Genomic DNA, 19233 nt, shown 5'->3' with positions numbered 1-19233 from the left:
TGGAAGATTAATAATTTTACCTTGGTGCTCAGAAAGAGGGAGAGGGATAAACCTGGCAACTGCATGCCAGTCAACGTAAACATCAATGATCTGGAAACAATTAAATCAATAAAAATCTGTTGGGACCTGATAAAATATGGGATAATAAATGAACTCCAGTGCAGAATTGTCAAAAACAAATCATAATTGACTGACATGATTGACTTTTTTGAAGAAAGAACAGACAGAACTGATGAGAGCACCAATTGTTATTCTGTAGCCCATCTTTAAAAAGATATTTGATAACTTACCTCATAATTAAATTGTTATGTAAACTAAAATCTATGGAATTGAAAGGGCAGTGGCATGAGTACAAATACAGTTATCAGAAAGCAAAGAACAATGGTGAACTGTTTTTTTCTAGACTGGAGCTGTATGAAGTGGTGTGTCTCCTAGGCATCAAAATAGGAACCACCACTGTTTTTGATATATATTAACAATCTTTACTTGGGTATACATGACATGATACTAAAGTTTGTAGATGACATCAAGTTCAGATATGTACTAAAGAGAGACAAAGTCAAGAGCACAGTTCAGGAGAACAAAGATGAAATAGGCAGACACAAGACAAATAAATTTAATACAGCAAAATTTTACACAACTCTTTTAAACCATTTTAAAAGGTCTGTGGCAGAGAGGTATGGGTTTAAGGTACACTTTGAAAATGCCAGAACTTGTTGCAAAAACTGTTACAAAGGCATTTGTAACAGATTCCATGGTTGTGTAAATGGAGCACAAAAGCAAGGATGTTATGCGACATCATGGGATATTATGTTATAAAATACTGTTAGGCCATAGCTGGAGTATCATGGCTAATTTTGGACATCCAATTTTATGAAGAATATTAACCTCTCTACACCTTTCTTGTAAAACAACTCTACATCCTCTCTGAGAGTAGTTTTAGAAGAAACGTATAAAGGATGCATAACTTCAGTCATGTGGGGCCACTAAAGAAATTGGGCTATTTATTAGATGAGAAGGCTCAAGAAAGATTAGATTTGTTCAAAGCTACAAAGGGCTTTTGGAGAAGACATAAGATTAAACTGTTTCCAGATGCATAAGAATTGCCAACCATAGCACACAGATCTAAAACTGGCAAATTAACCAGAGATGATTCATGGAAACATTTTTCTCTGCAGTGACTTCTTGTGATCTGGGTTGCACTACTTGAAAGGCTGACAAAAAAAGTACAATAATAACTGAGAAAACAACTTGGCTAAGTTGCTGGAACATTGTCAATATTATGAGAAAATAACAGACGACTGGGATCAATTTAATAGCCCTTTCAACCAGACAATACAAAAGCAAAGGGTCAAATGGCCTCATCTTGTCTAGTCTTATTGTAAAATTCTGTCCTATTGAACTAATACATTTATAATAATGTCCATCAGGTGAAAGACTCTACTCCTCTCTTAACAATGGATATTGTTTTTAGATAGAAACATCCTCAATTGTTTCCTCAAAGCAGAAACAAACTACTTGGAAAATAAATTAAAAACCTCAGTGTATGAAACTTCTAACTACCCAGAAGGTGTCAGGCAGTTAGGAACTACAGTGAGCCATATTACGTACAATGTGAACATAGTGAGTTTATGAACAGTACATCACAGTAACAAGATTCCTACGTTTCAGTTCTGGTACCATGAATGACTGATATGATATTTCTGTGATAATAGGGCAACTTTCTGTTTATATTAAATGTCTAAATTCCAAACTTTCATTGTTTAGCCCATAGGCAATGAAACACACCTAGCAAATCAATATAAACTAGTCAGTTCTTGTCACTAAACTGAAACATGTGCATAAATAATTATGCAGACAAAAATAATCCCAATTCAGTTGCAGAAAACAGTTTCAGGATTATGAAAAACTGAAAACTCTAAATTCAATGGGAATATCTGGGTTGGATTGGGAATTGGAGGATCCATCCAAGATATTTTCAGAGGAAGAGAATATTTTAAATAAAGAGAGAAAAATATTGTAAGGTTATCGTGCTTCAAGTACGTGGCTCAAGTAACTGGTTAGATTTAATTTTATTTTCTGATCAAGCTCTGTGATCCTGCATTACCTGAAATTACTTTTTTCTCTCCCTCTTCATCTCCAACTCCATCAGCCAAATCTTATTCTTTATGTAAAGGAGACATTGCTGTTAAAATAACCTTCTACCATTGGTTTCTTACTTGTGGTGAATGTGATAACCTGCTCCATTAATCTTCCAGTCTTTGCTCAAAGGGTCAGAAATTTTACAGGTTCGAACGATAAGGTGCTGCACATCTCGCCATGTAAGGTTCGGCCTAAATAAGAAAAGAGATTTGTAAACACATTAGATCATTTCCTTCTTGTCGAAATTAACTGGCTTTAAGTAGTTAATTTCACCATTTCTTCTTAAATCTATATTACCTTACATGTGAATTCACATTCATTGCATTATGTGTAACCCAAATAGTGAGTACAATTTCCTTTAACAGAGAGGAGCACTTTGGACATTGTTAAATTGTAAACTGCTCCAAATCCAAATACTCAGAATGCATTGGTTTAATAAACTGAAACATTGTCATCTTTTCTCATTAATGAAAAGAGTTATTTGGAAAGAACAGAGAACAGTGATTCTATCTATGGAATGAGTACTTCTTTTAAAAGTGTATTTATACTATTCTTTAAAAAACTGTCACACATGGTTGGGGTCCTTTCCCATTTCTAGCTATCATCAGCCAGGGGAACATCCAATGATATTACTACTTTTTGTCTGCGATTATGCCCCTGAATGTAAAGAGTCGGTAGTAATGTAAATACTTAAAGATGCTGTACTGGTACCAGTGTCAGTCAGCCAGCTCCCAACAAGGATAAACGTGGCTTTCGTTTTCAGCTAACATACATCCTGATTTATACACATTGACTTGGCTGATGAATAGTCCATACATAAAACAGAACTATTGAATTAGCCAGAATTTCTTACATGGAATAATAATGGCCCAGATTTTACTGTAAGAAATGAGACAATGGGAGTCTCTGCTGACTTTGATTTTCCCACAAAGATTTATTGGCTCCTTTCCTTTTACTGACATTAGATTAAATGTCAGTGCCATGGGCTAGTGAGGCTAGTTGAAACTTTATTGCTGGAACAGCACAGCAGGTCAGGCAGCATCCAGGGAACAGGAGATTCGACGTTTCGGGCACAGGCCCTTCTTCAGGAATGAGGCTAGTAACAGAGACCAAGTGCAAATGAACGTGTGGCTGCAGAGCTGGTGTAGGGGAGAGGCCTTCAGATACGTGGTTCATTGGGATACCTTCTGGGGAACGTGTGACCTGTACAAGAAGGATGGGTTGCACCTGAACTGAAGGGGCACCAATATCCTGGCGGGAGGTTTGCTAGAGCTCTTCAGGAGAGTTTAAACTAGCTTGGTAAGGGGTTAGGAACTGGAGCTATGAATCTGAGGATGAGGTAGTTAGTGAACGCCAAACACAGAGTGTAGAGGGCCTATGAGAAGAGATAGATGGTTGATAGGGCAAAGTTGCAGTCAGTGTGATGGTTTGAAGTGTGTCTACTTTAATACAAAAAGTATCAGGAATAAAGATGATGAACTTAGAGCATGGAGCAGTACTTGGAACTATGATGTTGTGGCCATTACAGAGACTTGGATATCACAGGAATGGTTGTTGGATGTTCCAGGATTTAGATGTTTCAAAATAAATAGTGGAGGAGGTAAAAGAGGTGGGGGAGTGGCATCGCTAATCAGGGATACTATCACAGCTACAGAAAGGGAAGTCATCGAGGAGGATTTGTCTACAGAGTCAGTATGGGTGGAAGTCAGAAACAGGAAAGGAGCAGTCACTTTATTAGGAGTTTTCTACAGACCCCACTAATAGCAACAGAGACATAGAGGTGCAGATTGGGAGGCAGATTTTGGAAAGGTGCAGAAGTAACAGGGTTGTGGTCATGCTTGACTTTAACTTCCTAATATTGATTGGAACACCCTTAGTTCAAATAGTTTGGCTGGAGTAGTTTTTGTCAGGTGTTGAAGAAGAATTCCTGACTCAATATGTAGATATGCTGACAAGAGGGGAGGCCATATTGGATTTGATGCTTGGCAACGAACCAGGCCAGGTGTCAGATCTCTCAGTGGGAGAACATTTGAGAGATAATGATCACAACTCCCTGACTTTCAATTTGGTCATGAAGAGGGATAGGAGCAGACTGTATTTAAAAGTATTTAATTGAGGGAGAGGAATTTACAATGGTATTAGGCAGGAATTGGGGTTCCTAAATTGGTTACAGATGTTTTCAGGGAAATGCACGACAGAAATGTGGAGGTTGTTTTAGGGAGTACTTGTTGATAGTGCTGGATAGGTTAGTCCCACTGAGGCAAGGAAGGGATGGTAGAGTGAAGGAACCTTGGATGACAAGGGATGTAGAACACCTAGTCAAGAGAAAGAGGAAGCTTACTTAAGGTTGAGGAGACAAGGATCAGACAGGGCTGTAGAGGGTTATAAGGTAGCCAGGAAGGAACTGAAGAATGGATTTAGGAGAGTTAGAACGGGGCATGAGAAAGCTTTAGCGGGTCGGATTAAGGAAAAACTAAAGGCATTCTACACTTATTTGAGGAACAAGAGGATGACCAAAGTGAGGGCAGGGCTGATCAGGGATAGTGGAAGAAACTTGAGCCTGGAGTCAGAGAAGGTAGGGGAGGTCCTTAATGAATACTTTGCTTCAGTATTCACTATTGAGAGGGACCTTGACGTTTGTGAGGACAGCGTGAAACAGGCTGATATGCTTGAACAGGTTGATGTTAAAGAAGGGGATGTGCTGGAAATTTTGAAAACTATAAGGATAAAATAGTTCCTTGAACCAGACAGGATATACCCAAGGTTATTACAGGAAGCGAAGGAAGAGATTCCTGTGCCTTTGGCAATGATCTTTGCATCCTCACTGTCCACTGCAGTAGTGCCAGATGACTGGAGGGTAGTAAATGTTATTCCCTTGTTCAAGAAAGGGAATGGGGTAATCCTGGGAATTACACCTCAATCAGACTTATGTCTGTAGTGGGCAAATTATTGGAGAGGATTCTGAAAGACAGGATTTATGATTACTTCGAAAACCATAATTTGATTAGAGATAGTCAGCGTGGCTTTGTGAGGGGCAGGTCATGCCTCACAAGTCTTATTGAATTTTTTGAAGATGAGACAAAACACTTTGATGAAGTTAGTGCAGTGGATGTGGTGCACATGGGTATTAGCAAGGCATTTGATAAGGTTCCCCATGGTAGGCTCATTCACAAAATAAGTAGGCATACAGAGAAATATGGCTGTCTGGATACAGAACTGGCTGGCCAACAGAAGGCAGAGGGTGGTTTTAAGAGCTGAAAATGTGTTGCTGGAAAAGCACAGCAGGTCAGGCAGCATCCAAGGAACAGGAGAATCGACGTTTCGGGCATAAGCCCTTCTTCAGGAATGGTATTAGATGGGAAGTATTCAGCCTGGAGCACAGTGGCCAGTGGTGTTCTCCAGGGAATCTGTTGTGGGACCTCTGCTCTTTGCGATTTTTATAAATGACTTGGATGAGAAAGTGGAAGGGTGGGTTAGTATGTTTGCTGATGACACAAAGGTTGGTGGAGTAGTTAATAATGTGGAGGGCTGTTGTAGGTTGCAACGGGACATTGACAGGGCGCATAACTGGGCTGAAAAGTGGAAGATGGAGGTCAACATGGAAAAGTGTGAAGTGATTAATCTTAGAACGTCAAATTTGAAACCAGAATACAGGATTAAAGGCAGGATTCTTAGCAGTGTGGAGGAACAAAGGGATCTTGAGGTCCACATCCATTGATCCCTCAAAGTTGCCATCCAAAGTTGATAGGGCTGTTAAGAAGGTGTATGGTGTGTTGGCTTACATTAGTGGGGGATTGAGTTTAATAGCCGCAAGGTTATGCTGCAGCTCTATAAAGCCCTGGTTAGACCCACATTTGGAATATCGTGTTCAGTTCTGTTGCCTCATTATATGAAAGATGTGGAAGTTTTAGAGAAGGTGCAGAGGAGATTTCCCAGGATGCTGCCTGGACTGGAGGGCATATCTTATGAAGAAGGGTTGATGGCTTTTCTCATTGGAAAGAAGAAGGATGAGAGGTTACTTGATAGAGGTAATGAAGATGAGAGGCATAGATAGAGTGAATAGATACTTTTACCACGGGGAAGAAATGGCTATCACGAGGAGGCATAACTTTAAGGTGATTGGAGGAAGGTTTAAGGAAGATGTCAGAGGTAGGTTCTTTACACAGAGAGTGGTGGGTGGAATGCACTGCCAGTGGTGGCAGTAGAATCAGATATGTTAGGAACATTTAAGCAACTCTTGGATTGGCATAAAGATGACTGTAAAATGAAGTTGCATGTGGGTTAGTTTGATCTTCGAGTAGGATAAAAGGTGGGCACAACATCGAGGGCTGAATGGCCTGTACTGTGCTGTTCTGTTCTACATTCTATGTAAGTGCACACTATAGAAAAGCATAAAACTAGTGATAGCAAATTCCGGATTTCTGGATTTAACTCCACGTGTGGATTCAAGACAATGCTGTCCATTTAAAGGGAATAATAACAGTCATTGCTAACAGTTTTCAGTTATGTTTGAGTGGTAAGTAGAAACAGACCATTATGCATTTAAATCACTGGATAGGTTCTTCTAAATATAGTCACTGTTCAGGGACAGAAGAGTGCAAATGCAAGTGAGGCAGGGAAGGGGATCCAGATTCAGCAGCATAGGAGTTTCAGTCTTTGCAATTGTCCAGCAAGTTTGAGGTTCTTTCAATGTGCTTGGATGGCAGTGAGGGCAGCAGAGGGTATCAGCTAACTGACTATGGCACTGTGGTATTTGATGTTATTCAAGCTGGGGAAGAAAAAAGAAACATAGTGGTTATAGGGGACACCAAAATCATTCCCTGTTGGAAAAAGTGAGACTTCGGATGGCTATGTTCTCTGCTGAGTGCCAGGGTTTAGGACATCTGTTCAAGAATAAAGAAGAACTTACAGCGGGAGAGAGACAATAGACAATAGACAATAGTGCAGGAGTAGGCCATTCTGCCCTTCGAGCCTGCACCACCATTCATTATGATCATGGCTGATCATCCTCAATCAATCTCCTGTTCCTGCCTTATCTCCATAACCCTTGATTCCACTATCTTTGAGAACTCTATCCAACTCTTTCTTAGACGAATCCAGAGACTGGGCCTCCACTGCCTTCTGGGGCAGAGCATTCCACATACCCACCACTCTCTGGGTGAAGAAGTTTCTCCTCATCTCTGTCCTAAACGGCCTACCCCGTATTTTTAAGCTGTGTCCTCTGGTTCAGAACTCACCCATCAGCGGAAACATGTTTCCTGCCTCCAGAGTGTCCAATCCTTGAATAATCTTATACGTCTCAATCAGATCCCCTCTCAGTCTTCTAAACTCAAGGGTATACAAGCCCAGTCGCTCCAGTCTTTCAGTGTAAGGTAATCCCGCCATTCCAGAAATTGACCTAGTGAACCTACGCTGCACTCCCTCAATAGCCAGAATGTCTTTCCTTAAATTTGTAGACCAGAACTGCACACAATATTCCAGGGGCAGTCTCACAGGGCCCTGTACAGCTGTAGAAGAACCTCTTTGCTTCTATACTCAATTCCTCTTGTTATGAAGGTCAGCATGCTATTAGCTTTCTTCACTACCTGCTGTACCTGCATGCTTGCCTTCATTGACTGGTGTACAAGAACACCCAGATCTCTTTGTACTGCCCCTTTACCTAACTTGACTCCATTTAGGTAGTAATCTGCCTTCCTGTTCTTGCCACCAAAGTGGATAACCATATATTTATCCACATTAAACTGCATCTGCCATGCATCTGTCCACTCACCTACCTGTCCAGGTCACCCTGTAATCTCCTAACATCCTCCTCACATTTCACCCTGCCGCCCAGCTTTGTATTATCAGCAAATTTGCTAATGTTACTATTAATACCATCTTCTATATCATTAATATATATTGTAAAAAGCTTCGGTCCCAGCACTGATCCCTGCCGTACCCCACTGGTCATTCCCATTCCGAAAGGGAGCCGTTTATCACTACACTTTGTTTCCTGTCAGCCAACCAATTTTCAATCCAAGTCAATACCATGCGCCCTAATTGTGCTCACTAATCTCCTATGTGGGACTTTATCGAAGGCTTTCTGAAAGTCCAGGTACACTACATCCACTGGATCTCCCTTATCCAACTTCAGAGTTACAGAAAGAAACAAGCCATTCTAGTCCATGGAGGTAACAACACAACCAACCTATGCAGGTTCTACATAGTCCATATGAGGAGCTGGCACCAAATTATGAAGCAGAACTTCAAAGATCATAATCTCTGGATTATTACCTGAGCCATGTGCAAATTGGTACAAGGTGAGCAATGAATGCTTGCCTCAAAGACTAATGTGGGGTAAATGAGTTTCAATCCATTGGGTAAAGGCAACAATTCTCAAGAAAATAGGATCTGAATCTTGCTGGGTCCAGTATTCTGGTGCTCCACAGACTGAAGCAGACAGCATGGATATCGACCTAAATAGTGGAGGCAAGGGATCAGATCTGAGAAGATGTAATTGGAAGAGTAGAGTCATACAAAGGATAATGGTATTAATATGGGAAATGATAAACAGATGGTGACAGAAAGGGATATATAGTTTGAATCTAAGAGCAAATTAACATATAATGCTGAAGGATACAAAAAGAATAGAAAGATAAAATTACAGAATCTGTGTCTGAATGCACGTAGCATTCAAAACAAAACAGATAAACGGAGAGTGCAATTTTAAATAAATAAATATGAACTAGGAGCTATTTCAGAGACATGGCTGCAAGATATTATTGATTGGTACCTGAGTATTGAAGAGAATTGGGTGTTTTGTAAGGAAAGGAAGCTAGAAAAATGTAGAGGAATTGCTCGTTGATGATGTTATTAGCACAATAGAGAGGCATGAAGTAACTTCAGGACACCAGGAATGAGAAACTGTTTTTGGGTACTGATGAGAAATGATAAAAGCAAGATTCACTCGAACAGCAAGCACAGGGCAGAGTAGGGGGCATAAAGGAAGAAGTAATGAGAGCTTGTCAGAATGGTATGGTGATAATCATAGGTAATTTTAATTTACATATAATCTGGAAAAGTCAGATGGGCAAAGGAAGCCAAGATGAAGAGTTTGTAAAATGTTTTCAGCATTGTTTCTTAGACTAGCAAGTTCCAACTAGCAAGACTAGCAAGCAGAGAACACGCGATACAATAAGAACAAATAATTGTGGATGCTGGAAATCAGAAACAAAAACCTTAAATTGTAGAGAGAAAGCAGAGTTAATATTTCAGGGCCAGTGACCCCTCTTACAGCAGCCCACAGTAAACCTGATATTGTGCAATGAGATAGGGCCAGTTACATATCTCGCAGTGAAAGCACTCTTATGCAGCAGTGACCACGTGATGATTACATTTTACATTCATTTTTAAGGCAAGAAAAATGGGTCTGAGATGATTTTTAAACTTGAATAAGCATCATCATGGGAGCATGAAAGCACAGGAAAGAGGCAAATTAGGTTAGTGAATAGGACAGTAGAGGTGCAGTTTTAGACATTTACAGGGATATTCAAGATTACATAAATAGATTCATAGCAAGGGAAATTATGTTTGACCAATTTATTGGAATTCTTTGAGAAGGTAACATGTACTTTGGTTAAAGAGGAACTGGTGGATATGCTCTACTTAGATTTCCAGAGTCGAGAGTGTGGTGCTGGAAAAAACACAGCAGATCAGGCAGCATCCAAGGAGCAGGAGAATCGATATTCGGACATAAGCTCTTCATCAGGACTGATGAAGGGATGCTTCATCAGTCGGCTGCTGCTTGACCTGCTGTGCTTTTCCAGCACCACACTCTCGACTCTGATCACCAGCACCTGGAGTCCTCATTTTCCCCCCTAGATTTCCAGAAGGCATTCGATAAAGTTTCACATCAAACGTTACAGTGGAAAGTGAAGCCTCATGGCATAGTAGGGAGCATTTGGGCGTCGATCAAAGATTGGCTGGTCAACAGGGATCAGAGTCAGCATAAACAAACCTTTTTTAGCTTGGTAAAATGTAACAAATGGTGTGCCATACGAATCAGTGCCTGGACTGCAACAGTTATGTAAATGTCCTGGTTGAAAGGACAGAAGGCAATAGTCACCAGATTTGCTGATGAGACTATGTAGGTAGGAAGTGAAATTGTGAAGAACACCTAAGCAGGTTACTTTAAGAAAAAACGTCAGTTTAAGGGAATGGGTGAAGATCTAGCAAATGAAGCATAATGTGGGAAAATGTGGAACTATCTATTTAGGCAGGAAGAATAAAGAAAACATATTTTCTAAATGGAGAGAGATTGCAGAGCTTTGAGATATAGATGGACCTGAGTGTCCTGGTCCATGAATCACAAAAGCTTAGTACCTAGATACAGCAAGTAACTAAGAAAATTAATACAATGTTATATTTATTGAAAGGAATAGAAAATTCAAAATAATCCAGATTATGTTGGGTTACAACAGAAACCAATTTAAGATCAGAAACCAATTTAAGATCATCAACTGGGTTCGCAATATGATGCATTTACACATGCTAGAAACTACATACATAATATGGACCTTGTTTGATGTAGATGGAAGGAATTTGTGCACAGAATGCAACTTTTTCTAAAAACTGGGTTACGGAGACAGCTAAAGTCTGATGCATCCCCGTGGCAATGCCTTTATTAAGCCAAATCTATCTCTGTTCTGAGAATTAAGGGACAGTTACTTGTTCTTGCTGTACCTCCATTGGAACACAGGAATTAAGAATGGGAGTAAGCAATTCAGCCCTTTCATTCCATCAGTTTACTTAATACCTTCTCCCTAGTTGTAGTAATTTCATCAAGTTCCTCTGCAGTAACTGCAGTTTTTTGGGAAGGAATTATCACCTTCCCATTGTGAAAACAGAGACAAAATATTAGTTTAGTGCCTTTGCCATTCCTGAGTTTGCCACTTTCACTTTACTAATTTTGTCCACTGAAGGGTCAACATTTACTTTCACTATTCCCTTCCTTCTTATATACTTAGAGAAGCTTTTGGTATCAATTCTTATGTTAGTTTCTTCTCCTTGTTTATTTTAACTCCGTGAATTTCATTTTTAGTAACACTTTGCTAGTGTTTAAAAGTTCTCCCAATCCTCCAGAATGCCATTAGCTTTTACATTATGATATGCCCTTGTTTTTGCCTTTATGTTATCCTTGACTCATTTGTGAAGCCATGGATGACTTTTTAACCTTACTACAATTTCTCTTCCTCTTTAACTGAAAAGCATTTAGTGTCTCCCTAAATCTTTGCCACTGTCTTTCAATTGTCCTGCCTTTTAACATTTCTGCCCAGTCCACTTGGGCCAACTCCTTCGTCAGGCCTGTATAATTACCTTTGCCTCGTGCTAAAACTCTCAAATGTGATTCTGTCTTCACTCTTTCAATTTGAATTTGAAACTCTAGCATGTTGCAGTCACTCCTTCCAAGAGGATCCTCAACCACATGACCATTTGTCAATCCTTCCTTGTTACAGAATACCAAATCTAAAATAGTCAATTCTTTGGTTGGTTCATGAATGTTGCTCTAAGAAACATTTCCTAATATACTTTATGAACCTTTCTTTGAGGCTACTCTTATCAAGTAGGCTATTCCAATCAATATGCATGTTCAAATCACCCTTAATTACTATTGTGCCCTTCTGAGAGGCCCTCATTATTTCCATGCCAATGGCCCAACCAATCAGCACCCTTTTCTCACTCAGTATAACATTATCCTTCCCTTTCCAAGTATGTTTATTGTGTCCTAGTTCTGATGAGTGCAAGATAAAAAGCTTCAACCGAGAGTCTCTTTTTAGAAATGTTTAAGTTCTGTAGTATCCAGAACTATTATTTATTACATATTATTTGTGTAAATTATTTGAATGAGTTGATGGAAGGTATAGTTGCCTGATTTTTTCATGACACAAAGATAAATAGAAAAGTATGTTGTGAAGAGGAATTAAGGAAGCCACAAAACAAATATAAATATAAATGCAGTTTAATGTGGGAAAATGTGATTTTTTTTTCATTTTAATAGAAGAATGAAAGGATGTATAGTATCCAAATGGTGAGAGATTACAGAGGTGTTTGATGCACATTTGGTTGTGCAGGTATGTAGATACAACAAGAAATTAAGAAAGCTAACAGACTGCCATAATTTATCCCAAAGGAAATTTAATACAAAAAATAGGGAGGTTATGATTTAATTGTATACAACACTGGTGAGGCTACATCTAGAGTATTGTCCATAATACCAGTCTCTTACTTTAACAAAGGACACTTCTCCTTCAGGAGTTGGTCAGTGCAGTCAGAAGTGGAGCAACATTAAATTTCTCATCCACAGTACATTGTGTGTTTGTCACCTTCCTCCACATTGTGTTCAACAAGAAAGAGCATTTATTCATCAGTTAACAGAGATGGGAGGTGGCAATGAGCTGTTTCCTTCCTTTGTTTAACTGGATTAATCAGACATCCTGGGATTACAGCTCAGTGTTGATGCCTACCAAGGTCACTCCTTGCTGTCTGTGTACTCCTGTGCTGAACCTCAGGTGCTGGACAGGTTATGCCCAGCCAAGGTAATAGAGGAATCTATGACTCTGATTATAGATAGTAAGCATGACTATGTCAAGCTATTGCTCGATGGGTCTAGGGATAGTTCTCCTAACTTTGGCATAAATCCCAAATTTAGTCAAGGACTCTGCAGGATTAATTGAGTAGGGCGTACCTCTATCGTTTCCAGAGTTTAGATTGATTCCAGATAGTTGAGCTGTATGATCCTTCCAACTTCATTCAAACTTTCTTGACCAGTTTGATGCAACTTAAGGGCTTGCACAACCCTTTCAATGGCAGGTAATAGTTAACTACATTGCTATGGTATTAGCATCACATGCAGTCCAGGCCAACTGAAGATGACCAAAATCCCTCATTAAAGGCCTTTAGTGAACCAGATTTTTACTTTTTTAAATCCTGTGATTATAAGAACACCATTATTGAGATAAGTATTTTATTCCAGGCATTTTACCCAATTCAATTTAATTTCAATCAATTGCCTTGTGGGATTTGAAATAATTTCCCCATAGCAATAGGATGCATTCTGGTAACATTGCCTCTATCTAACTTTCAGTTTTTTTCCCCAGTCTTGTGACATGGGGTGACTAACAAGGCAGCATTTCTTGTCACTTCAATTAGTTGCCCTTGGAAATCTCTCACAATGCTACTTGAGGTGAAGAGGCAATGGTGATATTTGACCAAGTCAAGATGGTGTGTCACTTGGATAGGACCTTAAAGGTGATGTTAATCCCATAATATTTTGCCTTTCCAAGACACAGATGTTGCAGGTTAGGAGGTGCTGCTGAAGAAGGCTTCATGAGTGTTACAGTACATTCTATTGCACAGTTCATCCCATAAGCATTGGACAATTTAGAGCAAGGAGTGAAGGATGTTGAATTGCAGAACTGATCAAGCAGACAATTTCATCCTGCATGCTTTTTTTATATATCCACCTTGTATTCCATCACACTCATGACTTGCACCTTGTAATTGGTGGAACCTGGAGGCAGACCACTTGATCCCCCCTCCAAACATCCCCAGCAACAGAGATGCCAATTATCAGCCAATTCAATTCACTCTACATAATAACAACAAACATTTGGAGGCACTAGATACTGCAAAGGCTGTGGGCCCTGATAACATTAAGGAAATGGTGTTGAAGATCTGTACTCCAGAACTTGCCACTCCCCTAGCCACGCAGCTCCAGTACAGCTACAACACTGGCATCTGCCAGACAACATGGAAAATTACCCAGTTTGTCCTATACATAAAAAGCAGGACAAATCAAATCCAGCCAATTACCACCCCAACAGTCTACTCTCAATCATTAGTGAAGTGGTGGAAGCTGTCATCAATAGCACTCTCAAGAAACACTTGCTTAGCAATAACCTGTTCACTGATATCCATTCTGGGTTCAACAGGGTTACTCAGCTCCTGAACATATTACATTTGTGGATTGAAGAAAAATGGCTATGTTTGTTGGTGGTCAGTCATCTCAGCCCAGGACATTTATGCATGAGTTCCTCAGGGTTGTGTCCTTGGTCCAACCATTCTAAGCTGCTTAATCAATGACCTTCCTTCCATTGTAAGCTCAGAAGTGGGAATGTTCACTGATGATTGATCAACATTCACAACCGTACATCACTCTTCATACACTGTTCAATTGCAGTCAGATTTAACCAACACCTAGACATGGACTGTAAAGTGGCAAGTAACATTCATACCACTTGTGTCAGACAATGACCATTTTCAAGAGGAAATAATTTAATCGTTGACATTCCGTGGTGTTTTCATCAATGAATCCCCCACTACCAACACCATGGGGATTAGCATTGACCAGAAACTAAGCTGGACTAGCCATACAAATAAATGGGTACAAGAACAGTTCAAGGTTTGAAAACCTGCAGTGAATAACTCAACTCCTGATTTCCCAAAGCCTGTCATCATCTACAAGGCACGAGTCAGCAGTGTCATACAATACTCTCCAATTGCCTACATATGTCTAACAGCACTCAAGAAGCCTGGCACCATCCAGGACAAAGTAGCCGCTTGATTGGCATCACATCCAAAAACATCCACTTGCTCCATCACTGATGCTCAGTAGCAACAGTGTGTACCAACTATATGATGCACTGCAGAAATTCATCAAGGCTCCTTAGATAGCACCTTCCCAAATCCACGAGACTAACACTTCAAAGGATATGGGCAGTAGATGCAAGGAAACACCATCATTTGTCGGGTCTACTCCAATTCACTCATATTCCTGATTTGGAAAGATATTGCAGTTCTGTCAGTGTTGGTCAGTCAAAATCCAGAAACTCTGTCCTTAATGTTCTAGATCTACCCACAGCACGTTGATTGCATCAGTTCAAGAAGCAGCTCACTATCAGCTTCTCAAGAACAACTAAGGAGACAATAAATGCTGACCCAGCTGGCTCTGCACACATCCCGCGAATGGATTTCAAAAAAAAGTCTCTGGCATGCTCCTGCAGCCTTGGTCTTGGTGCAGATTGGTACCATGTCTCCAGGATATTAAAGTTGCAGGGCTTGATGACAATGACATGGAATATCAGAACTAAACAACCTTCTAGTCAATGGTGACAGACATATGGAGAAGTGCAGACTTGAAATCCCAGTTAGTACATGGAATTTGACGAATTAATGTGATTGGAAATCAGCAGTGCTGATGTTATCCCTGGGACGCTATAAAATAACGATTAAATAGAATACCCTCTGTCACACTCTGAGAAATACCATGAGAGATCTGCTAGCCTTAAACTTTCATCACTGGAAGAGAGACAAACAGAAAGGACAATTACATCTGAAGCAAAATCCAACCACCTAGCTGGCCTTTCAGACTAAAAAGCTTTACCTAGTTTTGTTAAACTTGAACCTTTTACTTATAAATACAGTAAATGGTTTAGACAATAAATATAAAGGTTTTTCTTTAAAGATAAAACAACATTTGTAAATACATCATTGAGAAAACAATAAACTTCTGTTAAAAAAAAAGAGAGATCCTATAAAGTGGCCAAGAGCACTGGGAAATCAGAAGATTGGGAAGGCTACAAAAACAAACAGAGGATAACAAAGAGAGAAATAAGGAAGGAGAGGATCAAATATGAAGGTAGGCTAGCCAGTAATATTAGAAATGATACTAAAAGTTTCTTTCAATACATAAGAAACAAATGACAGGCAAAAGTAGACATTGGGCCACTTCAAACTGATGCTGGAAGCCTAGTGATGGGAGATAAGGAAATAGCTGGAGAACTTAATAAATACTTTGCATCAGTCTTCACAGCGGAAGACATGAGTAATATCCCAACAATTGAAGGGAGTCAGGGGTCTGTGTTGAGTGTGGTTGCCATTACAAAAGAGATAGTGCTGGAAAAGCTAAAAGGTCTTAAAATTGACAAATCTCCTGGCCCCGATGGACTACATCCTAGAGTTCTGAGGGAGGTGGCTGAGGAAATAGTGGAGGCGTTGGTTGAGATCTTTCAAAAGTCACTGGAGTCAGGGAAAGTCCTGGATGATTGGAAGACCGCTGTTGTAACCCCATCGTTCAAAAAAGGATCAAGACAAAAGATGAAAATTATAGGTCAATTAGCCTAACCTCGATTGTTGGTAAAATTCTAGAATCCATCGTTAAGGATGAAGTTTCTAAATTCTTGGAAGAGCAGGGTCAGATTAGAACAAGTCAACATGGATTTAGTAAGGGGAGGTTGTGCCTGTCAAGCCTGTTAGAATTCTTTGAAGAGGTGACAAGTAGGTTAGACCAGGGAAACCCAGTGGATGTGGTCTATCTAAACTTCCAAAAGGCCTTTGATAAGGTGCCACACGGGAGGTTGCAGAGTAAGGTGAGGGCCCATGGTGTTCAAGGTGAGCTACTGGCATGGATTGCGGATTGGCTGTCTGACAGAAGGCAGAGATTTGGGATAAAAGGTTCTTTTTCGGAATGGCAGCTGGTGACAAGCGGTGTCCCACAGGGTTCAGTGTTGGGGCCGCAGCTGTTCACGTTATATATTAATGATCTGGATGAAGAGACTGGGGGCATTCTAGCGAAGTTTGCCAATGATACGAAGTTAGGTGGACAGGCAGGTTGAGTCTGTGATTAAGAAAGCGAATGCAATGTTGTCATTTACTCAAGAGGGTTGAAATATAAAAGCAGCGATGTGCTACTGAGACTTTATAAAGCTCTGGTTAGGCCCCATTTGGATTACTGTGTCCAGTTTTGGGCCCCACACCTCAGGAGGGACATACTGGCACTGGAGCGTGTCCAGCGGAGATTCACACGGATGATCCCTGGAATGGTAGGTCTAACATATGAGGAACAGCTGAGGATTCTGGGATTGTACTCATTGGAGTTTAGAAGGTTAAGGGGAGATCAAATAGAAACTTACAAGATAGTAAATGGCTTGGAAAGGATGGATGCTAAGAAATTGTTTCCATTAGGCGGGGAGATTAGGACCCGTGGGCACAGCCTTAAAATTAGAGGGGGTCAATTCAGAACAGAAATGCGGAGACATTTCTTCAGCCAGAGAGTGGTGGGCCTGTGGAATTCATTGCCGTGGAGTGCAGTGGAGGCGGGATGCTAAATGTCTTCAAGGCAGAGATTGATAAATTCTTGATGTCACAAGGAATTAAGGGCTATAGGGAGAATGCGGGTAGGTGGAGTTGAAATGCCCATCAGCCATGATTAAATGGCGGAGTGGACTCGATGGGCCAAATGGCCTTACTTCCGCTCCTATGTCTTATGGTCTTATGGTCCTGCATTGTCTTGCAGCTGAAACCTGTAGATTGTATAATAATCTAGGAAAACGTAAACCAACACTATGAGCATTAGGAAGTAGAGACCAACTACCGTCAGCCAGCTTTACAACACAGGACGCTTTCTACCACCATTAGTAGCAAGCCAATTTATAAAACCATTAGTGACACTTTCTTTCCTACAGATAAAAACAGTCAAAATTATCTGGCAGCAATTAATCTTAATGGCTGTGTGCAGTAAACAGCAATGGGCTAATTCCAGTTCTGTCAGCCCCATCAAACAATCCCACATTAGGCAGGTTTTCACTGATCCATTAAACATATTCAGTACAACAACAAATCTAGTGCTGAAGGCATATGCACTAAACATTACTACAGTGATCTTCCGAAACCATCATTATCTCTTAAATAGTACTTCCCCCGTGTATTATCATTGTGCTCTACATTAGAAATACTTTGATTAAACTCCCCTAATTCATAACAGACAGCTGCAGACCATTTAAGCAGTTAATCTCAACACAACAGCTATTGAGAAAATGTAACAAATGAAAGCTGTAAACTGCAAGTCATTACCACAGCAGCCACTTGCTTTCTGTTATAGCAAAGTGCTCACTGGAGAGTTTTTTTTGTTTAGGAGAATTATATAGTGCAAGGACCATCCTTGTATAACTGTCTTGTTTCTTTCATCTTTAACAGAACTGTCCTAAGCCATAAAGTGTTAGAACAATGAGATGTGCCATCAGCACTGCGAAGGTGACATTCTAATATTCATAAACAGTCCAAGAATCATATCATTCAATTTGGCAAAGGTAATGCTGAACTGAAAAATGTTTGTGGTCTTCCTTGAAGTATGCTATTTTCAGTATCTTGATAGATAAGCATTAGAAACCTATTTCATAAGTCCATGTATAATTGGCTTGACCTTTCATGTGCTACTTTGACATTTTTGTTTCTTATAAAATCCAAACCGAATGTTGTGTAGTATTCCCAGACTCATGAGTTTTTTTTTCAAGATTGGATTTCTCATTTGGTTTTAATAGGTATGGCAAGTAAAAGTTGCTTGTCTCTAACTTTTCAGTCCTTCTGCCACAGAGGATTCATACATACTAATTACTGAAGTAAAGAAGCCTCCTAATTATTTCAAAAGCAAAAGAAATTGTACCATTTTGTTTAGAATTAGGCTAGCTACATGTTTTGACTGCACAATATTGAAACTATTGAGTATCAACTCATATTACTACATCTACAAACGTAAGTTGTGATATTAAAAGAGAAAATGCTGGAAAATCTCAGCAGGTCTGCCAGCATCCGTAAGGAGAGAAAAGAGCTGACCTTTCGAGTCTAACTGACCCTTTGTTAAAGGTCAGTTAGATTCGAAAGGTCAGCTCTTTTCTCTCCTTACAGATGCTGCCAGACCTGCTGAGATTTTCCAGCATTTTCTCTTTTGGTTTCAGATTCCAGCATCCGCAGTAATTTGCTTTTATTAAGTTGTGATATTGTTAAGTAGTGTGTTATGTTCCAGTTACTTCTTGTGTGTGTTTAGGGTCCAGTAGTAAACATGTATTCACTTTTATTTTCTCATTTTATCAGGATATAAATTTGTAAATATTGGCCTGTAAACTTTTAAGGCTGATGATCAACTTCACTTATCCCCCATTGGTAGTGTGGACTGGGAAGAAAGGTCCACTAGAGCATTATGTGGTAGCCAGGTATTGTTTATTATTGTGTTCTCTCTTTCCTCTAACAAAATACTTGGCTATAAAACCTAATGCAAGG

At 39.9% G+C, this 19233-nt stretch overlaps 1 protein-coding gene across 1 annotated transcript in view; it reads right to left on the bottom strand.

The window, feature by feature from the left end:
• LOC122550661 (PC3-like endoprotease variant B) overlaps positions 1–19233 on the bottom strand; it is an 869748-nt gene that overhangs the window by 228965 nt on the left and 621550 nt on the right. The window contains exon 13 of the mRNA XM_043691743.1: positions 2220–2333. Coding sequence (XP_043547678.1) covers positions 2220–2333 — 114 coding nt within the window. The remainder of the gene's footprint in view (positions 1–2219; positions 2334–19233) is intronic.

The sequence above is a fragment of the Chiloscyllium plagiosum genome, chromosome 6 (assembly GCF_004010195.1).
Source record: "Chiloscyllium plagiosum isolate BGI_BamShark_2017 chromosome 6, ASM401019v2, whole genome shotgun sequence".
NCBI classification, from domain to species: Eukaryota; Metazoa; Chordata; class Chondrichthyes; order Orectolobiformes; family Hemiscylliidae; genus Chiloscyllium; species Chiloscyllium plagiosum.
Note: the sequence above shows the minus strand (reverse complement) of the source record. Positions and strands in the feature narration are given on the sequence as shown.